This window comes from Lycorma delicatula, chromosome 3 (assembly GCF_047948215.1).
Source record: "Lycorma delicatula isolate Av1 chromosome 3, ASM4794821v1, whole genome shotgun sequence".
NCBI lineage: Eukaryota > Metazoa > Arthropoda > Insecta > Hemiptera > Fulgoridae > Lycorma > Lycorma delicatula.
The window spans coordinates 169,752,424-169,773,663 of NC_134457.1; the positions used below are offsets into that span (position 1 = coordinate 169,752,424).

Below are 21,240 nucleotides of genomic sequence, written 5' to 3' on the forward strand. Positions count from 1 at the left end.
TATCTGTAAATAATAGTGTTCATTATTTGTAATCTATATATATATATAAAAATGTTAAGTTCGTTTGTGTACGCTTCAAAAACTCAAAATGTTCTGCACCGATTGAGCTCAAATTTTAGCACGATATATAACCCGCATCAAAGATTGTTTTCATCTATTTTTAATAAATCTATCTATCTATTTTTAATTTGAACATTTTTAATTTGGAAATGTAAACAAAGGAAAACCAATCAGATCAATGCAAGATGGCCGCTGTCAAACACAACGACCAATCACAAAGAGCCCGTATGGCCGTTGCCAATGTAAACAAAATCACAACTGATTAAGTAACAAATTTCTTTGAATTATATTTAACAGCTAAAACATCTGTATTTTATTAAAAAAAAAAACAAAAAATAAACACCAAAACAAAAAAAAAGCCACCAAGAAGGATGACTTACAGTAAATAAATTAGAACACCCAACTTTGTTATAGCCCAGATAGACTTAAGACTATGCAAACAAAAAAATCGAAATAACCAAATACACAGAAAATAATATCCCTACATAATGACCAAAAAATCCTTTGTTAGGTCAAATATTCACTTTTGTCTGAATTTACAGAAGGCATTTACAACGAAGCATTGATAAATATTGAAGACAAGTGCTTAGCTAATGCAAATAAAGTTCTTAGTCAATTAGGAATGCCAGCACCCACCCGAGCTGCGATTCCTTCATTTGATGTGGGTTTACGCCGTGAACAGAGTTACAACATTGGTGATCTTCAGTCATATGTCCAATCAAACATTCCCAAATTAACGCGTGAACAGAAAGACATTTATGATCGCATAATGCAAATGATAAATGACGGAGTTGGGGGGACCTTCTTCTTGGATGCACAGGAGGGACTGGGAAAACATTCCTCATTAGATTGATTCTAGCAACGGTTCGATCAAAAAATGACATAGCTCTTGATTCGTCGGGGAATAGCTGTGACATTGTTACCAGGTGGAAGGACTGCTCTGAAATTGCCATTAAACATGCAAATCATCGAGACTCCCACGTACAATATTTTCAAATGCCACCACACATATTAAAAATGAAAATAGGTGTGCCAATTATCCTGTTGCGGAATATTAATCAGCCAAAACTCTGCAACGGCACGCGACTTGCAGTTAAGAAATTGATGAATAACGTATAACGGAAATTTCGTATAACGAAATTGTTAAATAACGATTTTAACGGGGGCCTTTCAAGGTCAGTCTTTAGAATTGTGTGGTTTAGATTTAGATGCGGATTGCTTCTCACATGGACAACTGTATGTGCGTGTTCCCGAGTTGGCAAACCAGATAGCCTTTATATCTACGCAGACAGTGGAAAAACATAAAATATTGTATATCCACAAGTATTGCAAAATTAAACTTCTATGAAACGTATGCTTTGTTTTGTTTCTCATTTCTCATCCATGCAACCACAATGTGCCACAGCGAAGCGTGGCGGGTACAGCTAGTATGTAATAAATGATGATGTTTAACCCTCTTTAATGTTTCTTTGGCTAAACATATCAAATTTTTTCATTAATGTAATATTAAATGTGAACTCTGTTCAGAAATTTTATGTTTAGAATTCCTTTTACTCTGTAACGCTGAGCTGACATTATATTCAAACTTCTAACAGCCGTGCGTTCCATATTTAAAATTGGATATGCGTATTTATAATACACTCTAGTCATTGTTATATGTGCTTCTTTTGTTTGTTAATACAGCAATGAATATACTACAAAATATATTGTACATACTGCAGGTTCTAAATACCTTATGTGGCATTTGTTGTTCTTGTGTATTATCTCTGACTTAGTTTCAACCCTACTCTGTTCTGTAGTGGTAGTAATTCACTTAAATCTAACAGAATAAAACCCAGTATTCTCTCAACTTTCCTTTTCCCCTACTGTTCCATTTCCCCTATTACTACCGTTCTGTGTATTCAAGAATTGTATTCAAAGCTTTGCTTTCCCCCTTAATAATAGTTAATTTAGGATTGTATTACGATGGCTTTTGTTATTAATCATGTATTGTACTTCATTCCCTACTTTTTGCATTATTAACTTCCTTTATCAAAATTAACAATGCAGTTATATAACACATAGTAAAAAGAAGATATCTAAAAAAAATTATGCAATAAGAGATTTTTGACATTTTTTTTTAATATACAGTAAGAATTGTATTTATTATTTTTGAAAGACTGAAGATAGGAAAAATAATTCTGAATAGAATGAAAATAATTGTTTTTATTAATAATTTGTTCACCTAATTGATTATTAAATCAATTAATGATTAATATAAATTACTCCATAATATAATCATAGATAATTGTGATTTAATTACTTTATTAATTTACTTTGCGAGTTAATTTATTTCACTCAATCAACAGTGAATAATTTTAATTATTTAATCACCTTAGAAATTTAATTTTTGGTTTTATCATTTCAGTCACAGAATAAAATAGTAATTTTATCTACTACCTATACAAATTCATTGTTATTATTAACTGTAATTATATTTATTTATTATTTTTTTTGTTAACCTCCAGGACCACCGTTAGGTATAATTCAGAGGATGAGATGAATGATTTGTAGCGTGTGTGATTCAAATGCGCGTGTGATACTGGGATTCGAACCCAGTATCTCCAGATGAAAGGCTGTGGCACTTGCGCTATGGAGGCCGGCAGCTGTAATTATGTTTATATAAAATTTATGAAGAATTTGGCAGATACTCATATAAAATCTATCATTAATTTATAAACAAAATGTAACACATCTAGTATTTAAATATTTAATTATTTTTAAAAATCCAACAAGAAGAAGAGTTTTAAATTATGAAATTAGTTTATTAGCACATGAAACTGGTTGTAATAATTTTTTATGAACAATATCAAATACTTCAATAAATAAAACAGAAAAACAAAAAAAAATTAAATCTAAGAACCAATTTAATTACAAATACATTATGCACAGGACTAGTAATCATAAAAAAAACTGCATAATTATTATATATTTTACAGATAAAAATTTTATAAATATAAACATGAAAATATACATGTTACGTACACTAATGAATGAGAAAAAAATATATACAAATTTCACCTAAATACAAAATAATTGATGATAAAAAAATGATTTTGGATCATTTTGAACCAATAGAAACCTTACCTTAATATAGATTGTATTTTTGAGGGGTAATGACTATTTTTTCTCTATACATACAAAACAGAATGTCCATCAAATTTTAAACAACTTTTCTCTATAAAACATTTTTTTCGACTCTAAGAGGATACATTCCAACATACTACTCCATCATGGTTCCTCCAATCCCCTACATACCTCTTATTTAGTTCTTGTTTATTGCATTTATTTATCCCACAGCATCAAAGTGTCTTCACTCTTTTATATAATCCTCTCATCACTTCCACTCTATTACAGACATTACCATTTATTAATGGCATGTTAATAATATTGTCTCTCTTGGCTATGTTTCAACTTATTTTTCATGTCACATGCTATGATAATTAGCCATCAACAAATGCCAATATGCTATGAAAATTCACCTACCATTGTTTAAAATTGGTGATCTACAAAAACTAATGTTCCCTGTTTTTATTATTGAATGTAGCTTTAAATTTTGTAATTTATTCTTACTTTACATAATTAAGTTTACAGGAAAATAATCCCTGAGATAATTTACAAGAATTGTAAAACTATCAGGTTTTACCAACTTATTAAGATCTATATTTTTATTAACATGTTGCACTATAAATTCGGAAGAATTCAAAAGTATAAATACATTCTTTAATCCTCTACATTTTTCTTATATCATTTTATTGATATTTTTGTGAAATAAATACTAAAAAATATTTCTGTGTTATAAATACTTTTGCAAACTAGAATTTAATATCCATTCACATTAGCCTATGAAAGAGATGCTTAGGAGGTTTGTAAGTACAGCCCCTCAACCAGTAATCTGTACAAATAATAATTAATGTTTTCAAATTTGCTCTTTTATCTGATAATTCCTCTTTTTGCTGTTCTGTTTTTTCTGTTTAGACTCCAGTAATTATCGTATTCAGATAATACTTCAGAGGACGAATAATGAAGATGATATGTATGAGTATAAATGAAGTGTAGTCTTGTACAGTTTCAGTTCAACCATTCCTGAGATGTGTGGTTAATTGAAACCCAAAAATGCAAAATACTTAGAAATATTAATGTACATTTAAATAGAGGCAGAGTGATCGCAAAATATTAAATAAATATTTTTAAATACATGTTGTTAACAAAAGTGCTTTCTGTTCAATAAGTTTATGTTAATCTGCAGAATAATACTTACATTTACTTATAAGAAAATTAATTTTATTTCCCTTCAGAATCTCTTTTCATTCTGATAGTATGGGAATTCATTAACCTGAGTCTAATACCACCATGATGGGTGCTGTGGTTTTCTAATTATAAACATTGGCTTCATACATTTACACAGCACACATTAAATACATCAATTTCATATTTTTCAACCATAATATATTTATACTAGATCATGAACACCTTTGGTGGTTGGGTTCCAATTAACCACACACCTCAGGAGTGGTCGACCTGAGACTGTACAAAACTACACTTCATTCACATTCATACATATCATCCTTATTCATCCTCTGAAGTAATGCCATATGGTGGTTCTGGAGGCTAAACAGAAAAAATAAAATATATTTATGTTAAGTGTATACTTTCTTTCTCTTTCGTGTTTAGCCTCCAGTAATTACCATTCAGATATGAATCCTTCAAAGGATGAATGAGGATGATAGTATGAGTGTAAATGAAGTGTAGTCTTTTACAGTCTCAGTTCAACCATTCCTGAGATGTGTGGTTAATTGAAACCCAACCACCAAAGAACACCAGTATCCACGATCTAGTATTCAAATCCGTGTAAAAATAACTGACTTTACTAGAACTTGAATGCTGGAACTCTCAACTTCCAAATCAGCTGATTTGGGAAGACGCATTAACCACTTGACCAACCCGATGGGTTAAATGTATACTTAAAAACCATAAATCCTACTAAAGATTTTCATGAAAGGTAACCAACAATATAATACTTTTCTTCCAAAATCAGATCGTCTACATAGTATTCTTCATTGAGTCAATCCTTACACAGAGATACAGACTATTATAAGATTTAGAGAGGAAATAATCCAAATGCTGTAATGGGCAGATTGGGGAGAGACAAAATGAAATGTAAAAATGTCTTCTAGTAATACAAATAATAGCGGTATATGACATGAAAGAAACCAGTGTAGTGTGAAAATCAGATTAAAATTGCAGTAAAATATTTCAACAAAAAAATACAAATAAAAATTAATTGAAGCCAAAAGAATGTTAAAAGAATTTGAGTGATTATTGTGAGAATATTTAATATTAATTTGTAGGATTAAATCAATCATTCGAATATTTTTTCTGATTATATCAGGAAATAATTCTTCACATTTTGAAGAATTTATCAATTACTTAATTAGCTAATAAAAGAAAAATAGTAGTTAATAAACCTAGAAAATATAAATCAAAAGACTTATGATCAAAAAATTATAGATGAAACACACAACTAGGATGAAACAAAAATACCATAAAACACATGTTGCAAATATGTATTCAACTACACAAAAAAAATTAATTTATTCACTTAGTCAAATAAAATAAATACAAGCAAATATGTATTAGTAAAACCATCTGTCATTCAAAAAGGTTTTCAGAATACTCTCACAATTATAAAAAAAGTTGTTCAATATAATTAAATATATAAATAAGATTTGCCAAAATGTTACAAGTATTGATGATAATTAACAAATATTATAAATTAATAACAATAAAGAAAAATAAATACTGGGGAAAAATCATGTATATAGGATCAAGAAAACAGCCTTACAAATTCAAAGATCATAAAAAATTGAATTTTAAATAAATATATAATGGTAAAGCACACATCCAAAAACACAGTATATCTTTTCCCATCTTCATCTTTGGCCACCATTCAACCAAAAAACATAATCACATACTCTAATGTTATGAATAAATTAGTATCAATTTTACTTCACATGCATCAGTGTTAAAATGTGTTTTAAACAGTCAATTTGACCTATACTGTGATTTCAGGACAGGGTTAGACTTTTTTTACTGATCAGATTTTTATTCTCATAGTTGTAAAAACAGTATTAGTTATTTGAATACTTGTGGAAACATTGAATTCAAGTATCAAGTGAAAAATTATATTTCACTTTTAATATAAATTCAAAATATTTAAATACATCAAAGATTTAAGCAGCAATTGTTCCACCTCTCTTGATCTGCCACTGACAACACATTTAATTAAATTCTGTCACTTCTTAATGATGAACTAATGACCAGGTAACAAAAAAGCCATTCCATCAAGTTTTACAAAATAAAATAAAATATTAAAAGAAGCAATTTAGTATTAAAAAAAGAAAATTAAATAAAGTAAAATTCATTAATTCATATCATCTTTGTTACAGGTATCATGGGTAAGGCACAGAGATATTCATATATTAACGGTAGGAAGTTACACATATACATCCGATCAAAGATTTATGGCTGTTAATAATCGCATTAATGATAACTGGATACTTCAAATCAAATGGGCACAGAAAAGAGATTCTGGCATTTATGAATGTCAAATCAGTACACAACCTGTACGAAGTCTTTTCATTAATCTAAATGTTGTCGGTATGTTAATTCATGAAATGTTTTTATTTTTCATTTTTTCTTTAAGAGTATATAAACTCTTGAAAATAAAATTCAAATCTTAAATTTGAAAAAGGTAAATAGATTATATTCAATAGTTATAGACAACTACAGTAACAATAGTCTCTGATTTTAAAAATAGTAGTGAAGCAGCAATGGTAGTATGTAGAAAAAAAAAACAGAAACAATTTAAAGCAAACCAATGTTCTACCACATAAATTAAAATACCACATACATCCAATGACTTTTGTTATATCAATGAAGTACTGCAGGGTGTTTATTAAAAAAATGAAACTTAAAAAATAACAACAATCACTCCAATATATAAAATCTAAATAATTTAGCTTATGCCATTATGAAATATAATCAAATATCACTTAATACAAAACAAAACCAAAGAAATGAAGTCATTAGACGGCTAAAGGTAAGATCTATTTTGAATCAAATAATAAAACCATTCAAAATGATTAAATATTAAAAAAGTCAGTTTCAAATTAATAAAATTGTACTTCTAAACCTAGACCTAAACCTTTAGATCTATTTCAGCTCCCCTTTCAGTGAGATATCTGGTAGCATGTTGCCAGCAGTGACTGCCTTATAAAGAGTGAGAAACCTTTTAATTATGTAATTGAATTTCAATCTTTGTTGTGTTTGGTTGTTTAGTATATTGTATATCACAGTCTGCACTAAGTTCTAGAGAATATATTGAATTAGAGCCTTAGTGCAGATCACTGAATAGAATTTTAAGTTGTTTGTTTGTTTGTAATTATACCAAAAGACCAACAGGAATTAGCAGTATTGTAAATGATTAGATTAAATTTATTTACTGAATATAGGTTATAAATATTTAAAATTGTTACACATAACAAACACATGTATTGAAATTAAAAGATTGTCACAGAATGGAGAAGAATAAATGAAACCAGTCAAATGACTTACAAAAAATAAAAGTATTTTAATAAACCAATAATTTTTCATAATTTACTTCTAATAAGTAACAAGTACTTGTATGTTATAATTTTAGGTAATAGTTTATAAAGAGAATTGAGTACAAACTGACTTTCTTATAATAATTTTAAAAGTTACGATAATGCTGTAATAATGTTTTCCATTCTGAGTGTTGAGTAGAAACATTCAGAGTTATAAGAAAAGAAAGTACTGAATAATTTGTATAGCTACTGATTAAAGAAAGTGCCATTTCATTGGCTATAATGGAAAACAGCAGATATAAGTAGAAAGTACTCTGCTGGCAATATTAAATGACCCTGCTTTTCCTTTATATTTTAATGTTTCAAGGTCCAAAACACTATCTTTTGGTTCCAAAAAAAATTAAAACCTTTAAAAAAAGTCTGCATATAAATATATTTCTGGTAAATTTGCTTAGGAAAAAATTAACATGAATTTAGAAAAAAAGCCCATAAATAATCATTTCTCAAAAGTGATCCTTAGCAATTGGGTGAAGATGTATTAACTCTTTCTATCATTTAATTTTACTGAGGCAAATAAATTTTAGTTCGGAAGAAGGTATGTATATAAAATTATTTTATTCAGAAAAGATTTCTCTGTTATTTTTCTGGGTAAAAGCTTTGGGTCAATATTTTATATTTAAAATATATTTCATTTCCACTTTTTTCCATTAGCCTACCAATTGATTTTACATAAAATTTACTTTATTATGATATACACTTGTGTGTTGGTGGTCATTTTTACATCTTTAGAAGAGTTTAACCTACATTAATTAAATTTTATCTCTTATTCATAGTATGTATATTAAGGAAACAGATTCTACTACATTAAAAAAAAAAAATTGTTCAACTTCATAGGGATTTGATATTTAGATAGGAGTTAGACTTTAATATTTTACTTGTGGATAATTTTTTTAATTTATTAAAAAATATTAACATTGAAATGTATTTTTTAAGAAGCACTCTCCCATAAAAGTTGAAAAAGTCAAATAAATATATTTTAAATTCTATTATTATATTAAAATATATTTAAATTATAATATATAATTCAGTATATTTAAATTCTATAAATATATTTTAAGTCTTTTTTTATCATTCTACCAACATAGTTTTCTTATTTTTTTCTAAATGGAGCATTTCAAGGCAGGAAAAGTTTTCAGCTCTTACAAGGAAGGATATAACACAACTGTAGGAGTTTCAAAATTATTTTTTATGTTTTGCTATTTCATTCTATTAACCTGAAAATTTTACTATGATTTCCTAATTTATGTATATATATATATATATATATATATATATATATATGTATGTACAGTTACAATGAGGTGGGAGGCCCATCTGGAATCTCACATTTATAAATTTATAGGAATTGGTTTTAAGTTCAAACTAACTTGAATGATTTCTTGTTTTCTTTACAATAAATTCAATAATTTTGAATGTTTCTTTTATACTTGAAACTTTTGTTATAGGTAATCTGTATCTCTAATCACTTCATGCTGAGGAATATTTTTTCACATGCACTTTCCTCTAGCTATTGAATCAGTCATTATCATTTGTGCTTTTTTATTACCGCTTTGTGCTTTTGGAAAGAAAGAAAACACTATATTTATCCACCCCATTACTCTATTTATCTTGCTCCCATTAATGATGAACAACTCCATTTCAGTTTGACAGTCTAAAATCTGGATGATTATCCACGCATAAAAAAAAAAGTATTCTTTTTAATATACTTATACATAATGATTGGGCCACTAATAGCAGTGTAAGTAATAATCCAGTGAATACTAAAAATATTCCTCTTAATAAATTTGAAAGGGCTTATCAAAGAAAAATTTCCAGTATTTTAAAAGTGCAACATTTATTCCATAATTTTAAAAGTGTTATCAAGTTTCATTATACTGTTAAACAAATAATTATTGATAATTATATTTTTAGCTGGTATTATCTGTTCTCTTCAAAAATTAACCACAAATAAAATTTCTCCACAAAGATAAGTAAAAATATCTTGAAATATGATATTGTATATTGTATTGATATTGTATTATTGTATACTGATATGATATTCTATGCTTTCCACAAAAAGTTACAGGTTATTGGACTCATCAATAAAATTATTAAAAATAAATTTTAATGATATTACTTGTCCATTGTAGAAATCACTGCCAATTGCGTATAAAGTATCACACAACAATTAATGATTTAAAAACCATAGTAATTCAGTACAAACAGAATATGGTGAAAATTAAAGTATGTACTATCTAAACATAGTAGTTCAAATTCTGTTATAGAGATTATATTTAATTATTAAAAGCAGTTTAAACATTAAAAATATTTAAAATAAATTTATTGTGAGTACTTAACAACAACTGAGAATCATGAATGACAACTAACAAAGACTTATGCCACAAAGTGGCTATTTATGTGTAAAACTCATTTAGATTTGCTAAAGGAAAGTTTGATTTAATAAATCAATATATACTTTTAATTTAGTTGTTTTTCTTTTAGACTATGTAATTCATTATTTGTTTTTTGTTTTTTTTCAGTTCCTCGTGCTGTTATATTAGGTGGTCCTGATCTCCATATAGACCATGGAAGTACAATTAATTTAACATGTATTGTATTATACAGTCCTCAACCACCTGCTTTCATATTCTGGTATCATGAAGATGAGGTATTTGATAACTATAAATTTCTAAATTACAGCTAATACCATAAAATACTGAGAAAATGTAAAAATTAATCTGTTGTGTGAAAACCAGTTGTTACATTAAACTTTCTTTCATTTTATTTTTTGCTTGTTCATTAGTAGCTAAGGTTTGCCTGGCTAAAAGATGGAGAAAACTGCTGGATGTTAAGTTGCAGCAGTCAGAGCAAAACAAACAATTAATTAATTCAGTACTAGAGTAGTATTGCTGTATGGAAATATAACATTTATCATGAGCAATTACAAAATAATAATTACTAAATTTATTGTAAATTTGCATACACCTTGATATATTATATATTAACATATATTAATACAAAGGTAAATCTGATATAAACAGGATATTTTTTTAAATTTATTTATTGAAAAATAAAAGGCAAATATAATTTATTTTTCTACATAGTTTCCCTGCCTTAGAAATACATTTTTCCCAGCAAGAAAGAAGGTTTTTATTGTAACATCGTAGAATGAACCTGGTTGTGTCAGCAATCAATTGCGTACAAATCCCTCCATGTCCTCATCATCATCAAATCATTGCCCTCCTAGAGCTTCTTTAACAGGCCCAAACAAATGAAAATCGCAGGGCGATAAGTCCGGGCTATGGGGAAGAGGATTAAGTGGAGTCCAGTGCATTTCTTCTAGTTTTGAGACCGTTAGAGCTGCAGTATGGGGCCTGGCATTCTTGTGGAGAAGGATGGTCTCTCGAATCGATGGTCTTCTCTTTTTTGGCATATGCAGCCCTCACCTTGTTCAACAGCTCGCAATAGTAAGCAGTACTGATTGTGAGTCGCTAATGCAAAAAATCAATGAGTAAAATGCCTCGCCGGTCGAAAAAAACAGTTGAAAGAACCTTGCTAGCTGACAGTAGAGTCTTAGCTTTCACTGGGGTTGCCCTCCCTTTCCTCCGCCACTCCATACAGGCTTGTTTCGACTGGGGAGTGTAGTGATGGACCCATGTTTCATCGCAGGTGATGATCCGACTCAAATGCATCACCTTCTTTCGCAAAACCTTGCTGTAAGCCTCTGACAGACCTCCAAACGTCTCAACTTCTGATCTGCAGTCAAAAGGCGAGGGATCCATCTGCCACACACTTTACGGAATTGTAGGTCGTTTGTGATGATTGCTTGACAGCTCCCATAACTTATTCCGACCTGTTCTACAATTTCGGATACTCTCACCCGTCAATCGTCTTCAAGAATGTCTCGAACCGCGCGAGCGAATGTTTTCGTCTGTAATGTTGGTCCGAGAACGACGATCGCGTTTCTGATTTTCCACTCATTCTCGTCCTTCCTTGAACTCTTTAACACACGAGTCCTTGACAATGTTTGGTCCCCGAACTGTGCAGTCAATCTCCGGAAAATTTCCGTCGCTTGAACTCCTTCACGAGCAAGAAATTTTATAATTATGCGTTGCGTAGTAGAACGCTGCACCTGTTGCTCCGACATTGTGAGCGTTACTGACGAATTGGTTGGGAGTATGGAAAGGTTGCCTTTCCCCACACCAAATGACCCCACCCAAGCATACTAGAAGCGCGGGCCCCAGTCCTACCAACCGTAAACGCTCAGGAACATAAATCCCGTTTATATTTGATTTACCCTCGTATCTCATCCTTGATATCATTGCATATTATTAATTATCAGAATCACAATAAAAGAATGATCAAATACATTAATAGAATACAAATCACCATCTGAGAGACATATTTCAATATTTAGATCATTTCTTTAGTCTTTATTATAATTTACCTTCATTCTTAATATATTTTTGTAAAAAAAAAAAAAATCTTTTGTCACTGGTCAGTTCTGTGATTTTTATCTCTTAATCATATTGATGAAGTTTAATAAAATTTAATTTATTACATACTGATTTACATTTAAAGAATGTAAATTTCAATAATCAAGACTTAAAATGGTATAAGGATCAAAAGGCAGTAATTGAGCTTTATTCTATTACTGTTAAGGGTATATATGAATGTTCTGATATTTAATTACTTAAGATATAAAATTATAAGAAGGAATATGTAGTATTTTTAGGACAAGAATTGCTGGTTGAAATGCTAACTGTAGATACCATCCATCATATTCTCCCATGGAAAAGGTGTAAGGGATTCTTAGCAGCAGACAATGTTGCAGTACTGTAAAAACTGGTGACTCAACAAAAAAAAAGAAACTTTTTTGTTGATTTTGAGATGTCTACTGTACAATATTTTTGTTACTTTCAAGTTATTGATGGCAACTCTGGGTTCTGAACTGTGATTTTGTACTCTTACAACTGATTTTGTAGTTGAATTTTTTAAAGTTTAAATCATAAATTAACCAGAATTTTATGTCTTCTGACCTCTTCCTGTAGACAAGAAAGTAATTAGAATTTAATTTCCATTTGTCTATCTCATGTTTAATTAGTTGATTTTTTATAACCTAAGTTTTGCCAAAACTGGTATTTAATAACCTCAAATTATATTTTGCTTCATTTATTCCTTTGTGCACTGAGATGGGTGACTTTGGACATGTTCAAAGCCACTCCACTGGGTAGACATTTAACTTAATTAATAAAACTCTGCTGATCTATTGTTTATATAGTTAATATTACTTAAAATTTGCTTACTGATGGAATAACTGCAGTTTCTGAATAACGGGTGAAAAAGAAGAATAACTGTCATTTCTAAATAAGAAAAAATTGGTGGAAGATCCTAAGCAAATTATTCTAAAAAGCAACTTAAGAAAGTTGTTGCAGAAGAGCTGCAACAACTTTTTAAATCATATCTTCCTTAAAAGAAAATAATATTAAATTTTTTTTTTAACAGCACTCATACTACACAGCTAGTTAACATTGCTGTATGCTTTAGGGATTTGAAATCTAAATGAAGAATAGTTTTGACTGAATGGAAGTTAAAAAACATAGGAAAAATTCCTAAAGACTTTTGCCTAGATTATTAAAGAAGTGTCTGGATGATATGAATGAACATGGCAATGGAGAAAAAAATTTAATTGCAGGATTTAAAGAAATAGGAATTCATCTTTACAATCCATATCTTAAAACACATTTCTTAACCAGCCACTGCTGACCCAAATCAGAATGTGATCTACTGATAATATATTTGAGTCATTCTTAAAAAGCTATATGAGAAAGAAATAACTCCTGTCTTATTAAGGCAGAAGAGAGTTAAGATGAACAACCCTGCTGGATGAAGTGTTAGCAATTCTGAGGATCCTCAACTACCAATAACCGGAACACAAAAGAAAAAAGCTACGAAACCTGAACAAGATGAAGCTGCAAATGAAGATTTGTAATCTCATTAGATGAGGTTGATGATTCTGAGACATCAGTGCTTGTAAAAGAAAATGAAGAATTTGTGAATACTGATTGTGAAAGCCTAAATGACAATAATTTTGTTACGAGATCAGCTCAATAATGTTAAGTTGAGCTCAGCTACATGAAGTAAAATAACAGAAGCATACAAAATAAATTTCTTTGTAAAATTGTAGGGAAAAAGTCAGTTGAAATGTTCATTCATGAGAAAATCTACAAAAGCCATAAATATGTATGTTTTCTGAATGAGGAAGATGAAGCAAACATTAAACTTGATCATTATAAGTGTGTTGTTAAACCACTAAAATGCATATCAATCAAATGCATATATGCATTTCCGTATGAACTATAGATCAATTTTATTCTAGAGCTGATTACTTTGTATTTGTGTAAGGAATAAGTGCAATTAAATTTTTAACAAATTGTATTTCTAAAAAAATGTAATTCAAAGATAATAATCATATTTAAGTTCATTTTATATAATCTTTGTACTTTTTGATATTAAATAGATACTATATAATTGTTTTTTAATTAAAGTTTACGTCCAAAGTTACCCGTTATAGAACATTACTTTGAAATTTTACACAAAATAAAGCTGTCCACCTACCAGTTCAGTTGATTTTGGACAAAAGGTTTTTTTTTTAAAAAAAAGATACATATAAAGATTAGATGAAACATAAATTAACAATTACAACTTGTTTTAAGGGCAGGACCAAACTTTTCCTGTAATTACAAAATCTCTAATCTTACTTGATTTTTAAATGGATTTTGCATTTTGAGATTGTGCATGAATTGTTTTTAATCCAGCAAGCTGACTTAAATAATCTCATTGTATAATTTAGTTATAGCAGGATAATAATAAATTAATTTAAAACCAAACAATTTTTTTGTCAAATTCTTTAAACTTAAATATCATATAGAGCTATAAAATAAAGATATAGAGCTATAAAATCAGTGCATGATGTTACTGGTTAATGGTAATGTGATGACCATGTAGAAAGCATGTATATAACTGGACAAATTAGTTGCATAACTTGTCTTAAATTAATCTGGGTGATGGCCTTACATGAAAAAATTATGCAATCCTTCAAGGGATTTGATAAAATATTTGAAAATTTTATTATTTGAAGAATTTTGGCGTAGATTATTTTTAGTACCTGGGATTTGAGACTGTTATTACCCTTGTTTATTGTGGTTCATATGTAGATGAATTGTTTATAATCTAGCAAGCTACTTATACTCTAAAATAATTACAGTTTAGAATGCTAGGATGTTTATGATGGGAATTTTTTTTATTACTGAATTTAATTAAATAGTAATCTGGCTCCATCCAAGTAGCTGTAAAGCTTATTCACTGTTCAGGAAACTAATTCTATTTTTTTGGGCTTAAATTTTTAACAGTTCCCTACATCCTTATTAATCCTTACAGTTTTTCTTATGGCTGTGATGTGTGTAAAGTACTTGAGGTCTGAGGCATTAGTAAGAGTTGCTTTTTCAAGAATAATGATGTTCACTATATAACCATTCACTACAATTATATATTTGTTATCACCCTATATAACCATTCCCTGTGATGAACAGAATGAAAGAATCACTTGTAGCACTAAAAATATTCTGGATTTGGTTAGGACTGGCATAATGATAATAATGTGCTATAATTTGTTTGGCTCAGTGAAGCACTTCACACTTTGCATTCCTTAGTAAGGTAAGGCTGGCATGCAATGCTTGTTATCTTGAGAACAGTTGTGTCAATTTCAAAGATGGCTTGTAGCAAATTGTCACCCACAATCTTTTGTGCTGTATATTTGTAGCTCCTAACAACATATGGCTATGGCAAAGAGGAACCATCTCAATCTTTCATTCAGAGTATTCTGAATTTCAGTGTTGAGCAAAATTTTGTGATATAGTACAAATTTCCTTTCATACATAATTGTAACTTTTTGGTGAAAAGTTGTTACTTGGGAAAATCTATCTAACATTTTCTTACTTAAATATTTTATTTACCTTTGCAAACAATTAATTTATTTTAGACACTAATTTTATAGAAACAATTTAATATAAGTTATTTCTTTTAATTTGGGCTAATTCTCCTCAGGAGAGTAGATCATGATTGAGAATTTTTTTTAGTAGTTCTTTTCTGTGAATAAATTATAACATTTTTGTTTTGAGAGCCTCTGCTAGCAGATTTAGATACACCTTATACCACATACACACAGCTTATTTTCCTTCAAGAGTGACCTATTCTATTCATTTATTTATTTAAATTTGCATGTGTTACAACTTATTGCTTCTGTTGCTAGAGGAAAAATGAGATTTTCTCATTATACTCTGAAAACTGCTACAATCTTTATTTATTTTTACATTAGTAAATCAGACATCTTTCTTGTTTTCTTTTAAATCAGCAATGCTAATCATAATTTTTGTAGTCAAATATTGATATTCAATGGTCAAGTTATTAACTACACAATCACTTTACCAGACCTTACTATATAAGAACAGAGGTTCTATGAAGGAGTAATATAGTTTGTAAATGACAACGTGCGAGTTAAAAAACTAATAAATTTCAGCATTACACCTAATCACTTATTATATAATGTACTAAGGCTGACAGGATATCATAGGACTCTCAGATTTTATTTAATATTTAAACCACTTTTCAGAAAATTATTGATATCATAAATTACTTAAGGAGTGTAGGTATTAACATTCTCTTTGAATATAAATTTTTTATCATGTTAATGATATATAACAACATATAATTGATATACATATTAGTGTATTTTTTAAAGAAATAATTATTTGTTTCAGGTGATAAGCTACGACAGTAATAGAGGTGGAGTAAGTGTAATTACTGAAAAAGGAGATATTACAAAATCTTATTTACTGGTGCAACATGCTCAACAGCCAGATTCTGGCAAATATTCTTGCAGCCCTTCTAATGCTGATCTTGCCAGCGTTCAAGTTCACATTTTAAAAGGTAAAGTAATTTAATTTGATAGTGACACCTAGATAATTTATCATCAAAAACTGATTATAAATAACTTCAACACAGGATAAGTCCATGCCTACTAGTTAAATTAATGATTATGATGAGATTGGCATTAAACTTCTTTCTTTTAATAAATTTATAAAATAATGTCAACTAATATAGTCATTAATAAATGTTAACAGCATATAGATTTGACTCGGTGATCTAAAGAATTGTATTCTTTCTTCAGATACTTAAATTACCAAATTAGTTGAAAATATTAAGTAATAAGAGAATGTTTCTTTTTTTTTATGGTTTAACCCTTAAACTGGAATTTGTCCTGATTTCATTACTTAGATGAAGGGAGCTGTAGCATTGGGTAGTTTTCAGTTTAGGTAATGTAAAGGACAACACGCAAAATTAAAAATGCTAATAAATATAATAAAAATTGAGGACAAATTAAAATTAATACTTCTTTATCAGAAATTTCATTCAAAAACCAATGATTCATAGCTTATTTTGGCACAAATCAGTTTTGATTGTAAATTCCATACAGAATAAAGTGATGTAGCCAGCAAATAATATCTTATTCAGCTGGATTTTACAGACTATTTGATTAATCCTGATAAGTTTTTTAAAATGTAAGCACTGAGCAGAGGAAAAATTAATTGTTGTTACCAAGCTATAGCACATTAAAAATCACTGAAGGAATTGCTAATGAGAGTAAATGCCTTTGCTGATCATATCTTAGAGTTTAACATAGTAATGTATACATTCTTCATATTATCTGATAATGCTACATTATGTCATGTCTGTCCTAATTGATTGTACATTGTAATATAATTTAAACTAGTATATAGAAGTAGTAGTATAATAGATAAAAATTTGGCTGATACAGATAAGTTATATATTTGATCAACTAACACCTGATTTCAATTCATGGATTCACTTTCACCTGGATTATTTTTATGATTTTCTGCTTTACAAAGTGTTAGTTCTTATTGTTTGGTGTAAATAATTACTTGTCAATAATAAATGTAAATAATTACTTTGTTGATCGAATCTTACTGGCACTTTTTATTTACAGAAATGTATTTTATTTAGATCAATGAATTATTACACCAAGAATGTTTTCAGTTGAGTTCTTTGACAGCCTGTGCCTATGCCATTGTTCTTATGTTGCATATCATGTTTCTTAAGCAACAAAAACTTTATTTGTCCCATGAATGCCAAATCCACAGTCATTTGATGTGATGTAATGGTGTTTGCTAAACTGCTATGTCTGATTACATCAAATCACTGCAATCATATTTCCTGAAAAGTTGTAATGTTTAATTAGATTTACAAATATATATAATGTCGTTTGTTGACTAAATATTTCCATATACATTAAATATCTACAAAATATTTTCACATTCTTTTCATAGATTTCAGTGTTTTTTTCTTCTACTAAAATAATCATTTTGATAGCTTCATGTCTGCATGTGTGTTTTTTCATACATCAAAATGTTGTTAAAAACGAGTTTATGCTAATGTTAAAGACAATAAACACCTAAATTTTGATATAACAAATTATTCAAAAATCTTGAAACTCTTAAAAGCACATCTTTTTAACAGTAAAATTTTTTTCAGAAGAAGAAGTAAACTTAGCAGAAAACAGTCTTAACCTCAGTTGTAATACCTACTTTTTTTTTATTAAAAAATACTCAATCATAAATTACTGGTGAAAACAATTTATTAGTCTATTAAATGTAATTAATTTCATGATTTCAACATTTTAAAAAGCAAAATAACAATTCTTTTTGTTTTTGATAAAATAAATTTTAAATTATTATGCCAAAATATATATTTTAGACTTGACACTGTTACCTAAACTTCTAGTTACGATCTGATCTGATAGTCAAATGATCCAGTAATTTTTAAAAGTTTTTTTAGAATTTATATTTGGTATTTGGATTACAGTCTTTCTCATATTCACCCAACATAATGACAAAAAACATTAAAGATGATAACTTTATTATCTACATGTTGGTTGACAACCAATCCAAACTGGTTAAAATTTGCGGCTTGATGAATGATTCTCTAGTTGGTATGCTACCTTATCTTGCTAATTGAAGTATCATCTTGTATATTGTATATTTCTGTAACTATATTAAGAAGTTACTGCTTTACATTGAGCATGTGTAAAGGATTAGCATATGTAATTTGGTTTTACCTAACTAGGTAAATAATTAAAATTATTTATGGTGTTCAATAGGATAACAATTTAAGAATTTTATTCCTCACTTTTATATAGTTATTATTTTTTTACAGGAGAGAGTCCAGCTGCAATGCAAACTGGTTCAGCAGGGTTATCAAACAGTTCATTTAATATATTAGCTTTGTTATTATTGTGTTGGTTACATAATATGTTATCATTCAGTGTTGCCACTTCAATAGTGTCTTCAACACAGCTGTTGACCCAACATCACCACAGATAATATTAACTAGTAAACTAATGAAATATGAAAGAAATATTACATTAAAAAAAACTAGATTCCACCTGGTAATTATTTAAGTAAACTCGATTATTTTGAGCAATTATTTTTAATAATAATTTATACTTTTCATAGTTTTTTTTAATTTTTATTAATAATTGAAAATAACTTTTTTCAGAAACTGAATTAATATGAAACTAAAAAAAAAAAATCAGAAATCAGATAATTTGCTGAGATCCATAGTGTATGCATTAACAGTTAAGGCATGGTGACTAACACCATGAACAAAGATTTATAATATTAACAGTTTATAAAAATATATATATAAAACGAATGAGTAATATTTAGTGACTTTTTCAAGTAATAAAAGAATATTTATGTTGAATTATATTAAAGTTGAGTAATAAAATGTAATTTGAATAACACCATTCTTGTTCTTATTCTTTATGTTAACTAGAATTTCTATTTCTTAACTTAAATTATTAATTCCTGTAATATTAGTAATCACAAAAAATAGATTACTGAACAGATACTGAATATGACTCACAATTAGTACACATTTTTTCATAACAGTAAGAAATACAAATAAAGAGCTATGGTTTTTTTACAAATTGTATATCTTTAAACCTGCATATTACTCTCCATATAGCAACAAAGTAATAATTATTTTAAAAATTGTAACTTCAATGTTACCATGGTCATGTCTAGAAACTGATTTGTAAAAACAATAATTTCAAATTAGAATGAAAGTTTAGGACAAACTAAAAGAAAGATTGAAACTAGAAAGAAGGAGCATTAGGCTCATAAATATATAATACTGGAGAAATTGACTGTAGCCCAGCATTACCTGCTTTCAAAATTAATTAGAAAAATGTTGTTATCAAATATATATAACGGTTTAATATATTAACGGTTACTCATCAAAAATCAGTTGTTTAACAGCTGATTTTTGAAGTCGAAGATTCTGCTGAGGTTTGAATCCTAATAAAAGCTAGTTTCTTTTGTATGGATTTGAATACTAGACAGTGATACCAGGGTACTTTGGTGGTTGGAGTTCCATTAACCACACATCTCAGGTTAGTACAAGACAAACTTCATTTACAGGTCATCGTCTCATTTGACCATGGGGTGGGGTGGGGGGTTGGCTTATTGTTCACTAGTTGAACAGATTGCAAAACAAACACATTAGGAAAAAAATGTATATAATAAACAAGAATTAGGTAGGAAGGAAACCTACTTTATCAATAATCATTGATAAACAACAAAGAAGGGCTGCTATATAATACTTTTTCTGAATTTATTAAAAATCTTTTTGAAAAGGTTTTCATCCATAACATTGAATGGTTGGTTATCCACTCCCCTAAATATTTTTTTTATTGGAGTTAACTCTTAATTTGTTTATTGTTCATGTTGTCTTTATTTTCTTTGAATATGTTTAATTTATCCAACCTATATAAGAGCCAGTGTGCATTAAGTTGTGGACAATCTGAATTGGAGATTTCAGTGGTTTAAATGTTTTTAAGCTAAATTTACATTTCACAGTAACACTAATTTCATACTCCTGGTCTCACAACATTAATAAATAAATTCATCAAATCCCAATTTTTAGATTTGCTTAGTTGAAATAAAATAAAACTGAAAAATACCAATAGCAGAGCTTGTAACAATTTTGTTCAACGTGTTTTCAAAATATAAGGTAAAAACTGTTTTGAAATAATGTTGAATATTATCCCCCAACCTTTAATCTGACTGACTTAAAACTTTGGAATTTAAATAGGTTAATAAGTACTTCTTTCAAACTAAAACTGAGTTTTCTACGACTGCTATTCAAGAAGTCAAAAACTGAAAATGGCAAAACTTCCCTCTCCTATTCTAATTATATTAAAAATTTAATTCCCCAGATATAGAAAATTTTTGAGCCATTTTTGAAAAATTTATGTTGAGCTACTCAGAAGATATTAATCAAAATATATCACAGTATACAAATGTACATAGGTATGTTTTTCTGAAATTTCTATTAACTTTTACGTTTTTTCAGT

At 28.6% G+C, this 21,240-nt stretch overlaps 1 protein-coding gene across 1 annotated transcript in view; it reads left to right on the top strand.

The window, feature by feature from the left end:
• LOC142321031 (zwei Ig domain protein zig-8-like) overlaps positions 1 to 19,543 on the top strand; it is a 42,215-nt gene extending 22,672 nt beyond the window's left edge. The window contains exons 3-6 of the mRNA XM_075359026.1: positions 6,549 to 6,759; positions 10,286 to 10,413; positions 16,565 to 16,733; positions 19,038 to 19,543. Coding sequence (XP_075215141.1) covers positions 6,549 to 6,759; positions 10,286 to 10,413; positions 16,565 to 16,733; positions 19,038 to 19,204 — 675 coding nt within the window. The 3' untranslated portion in view covers positions 19,205 to 19,543. The remainder of the gene's footprint in view (positions 1 to 6,548; positions 6,760 to 10,285; positions 10,414 to 16,564; positions 16,734 to 19,037) is intronic.
• Positions 19,544 to 21,240: the final 1,697 nt, after the last annotated feature.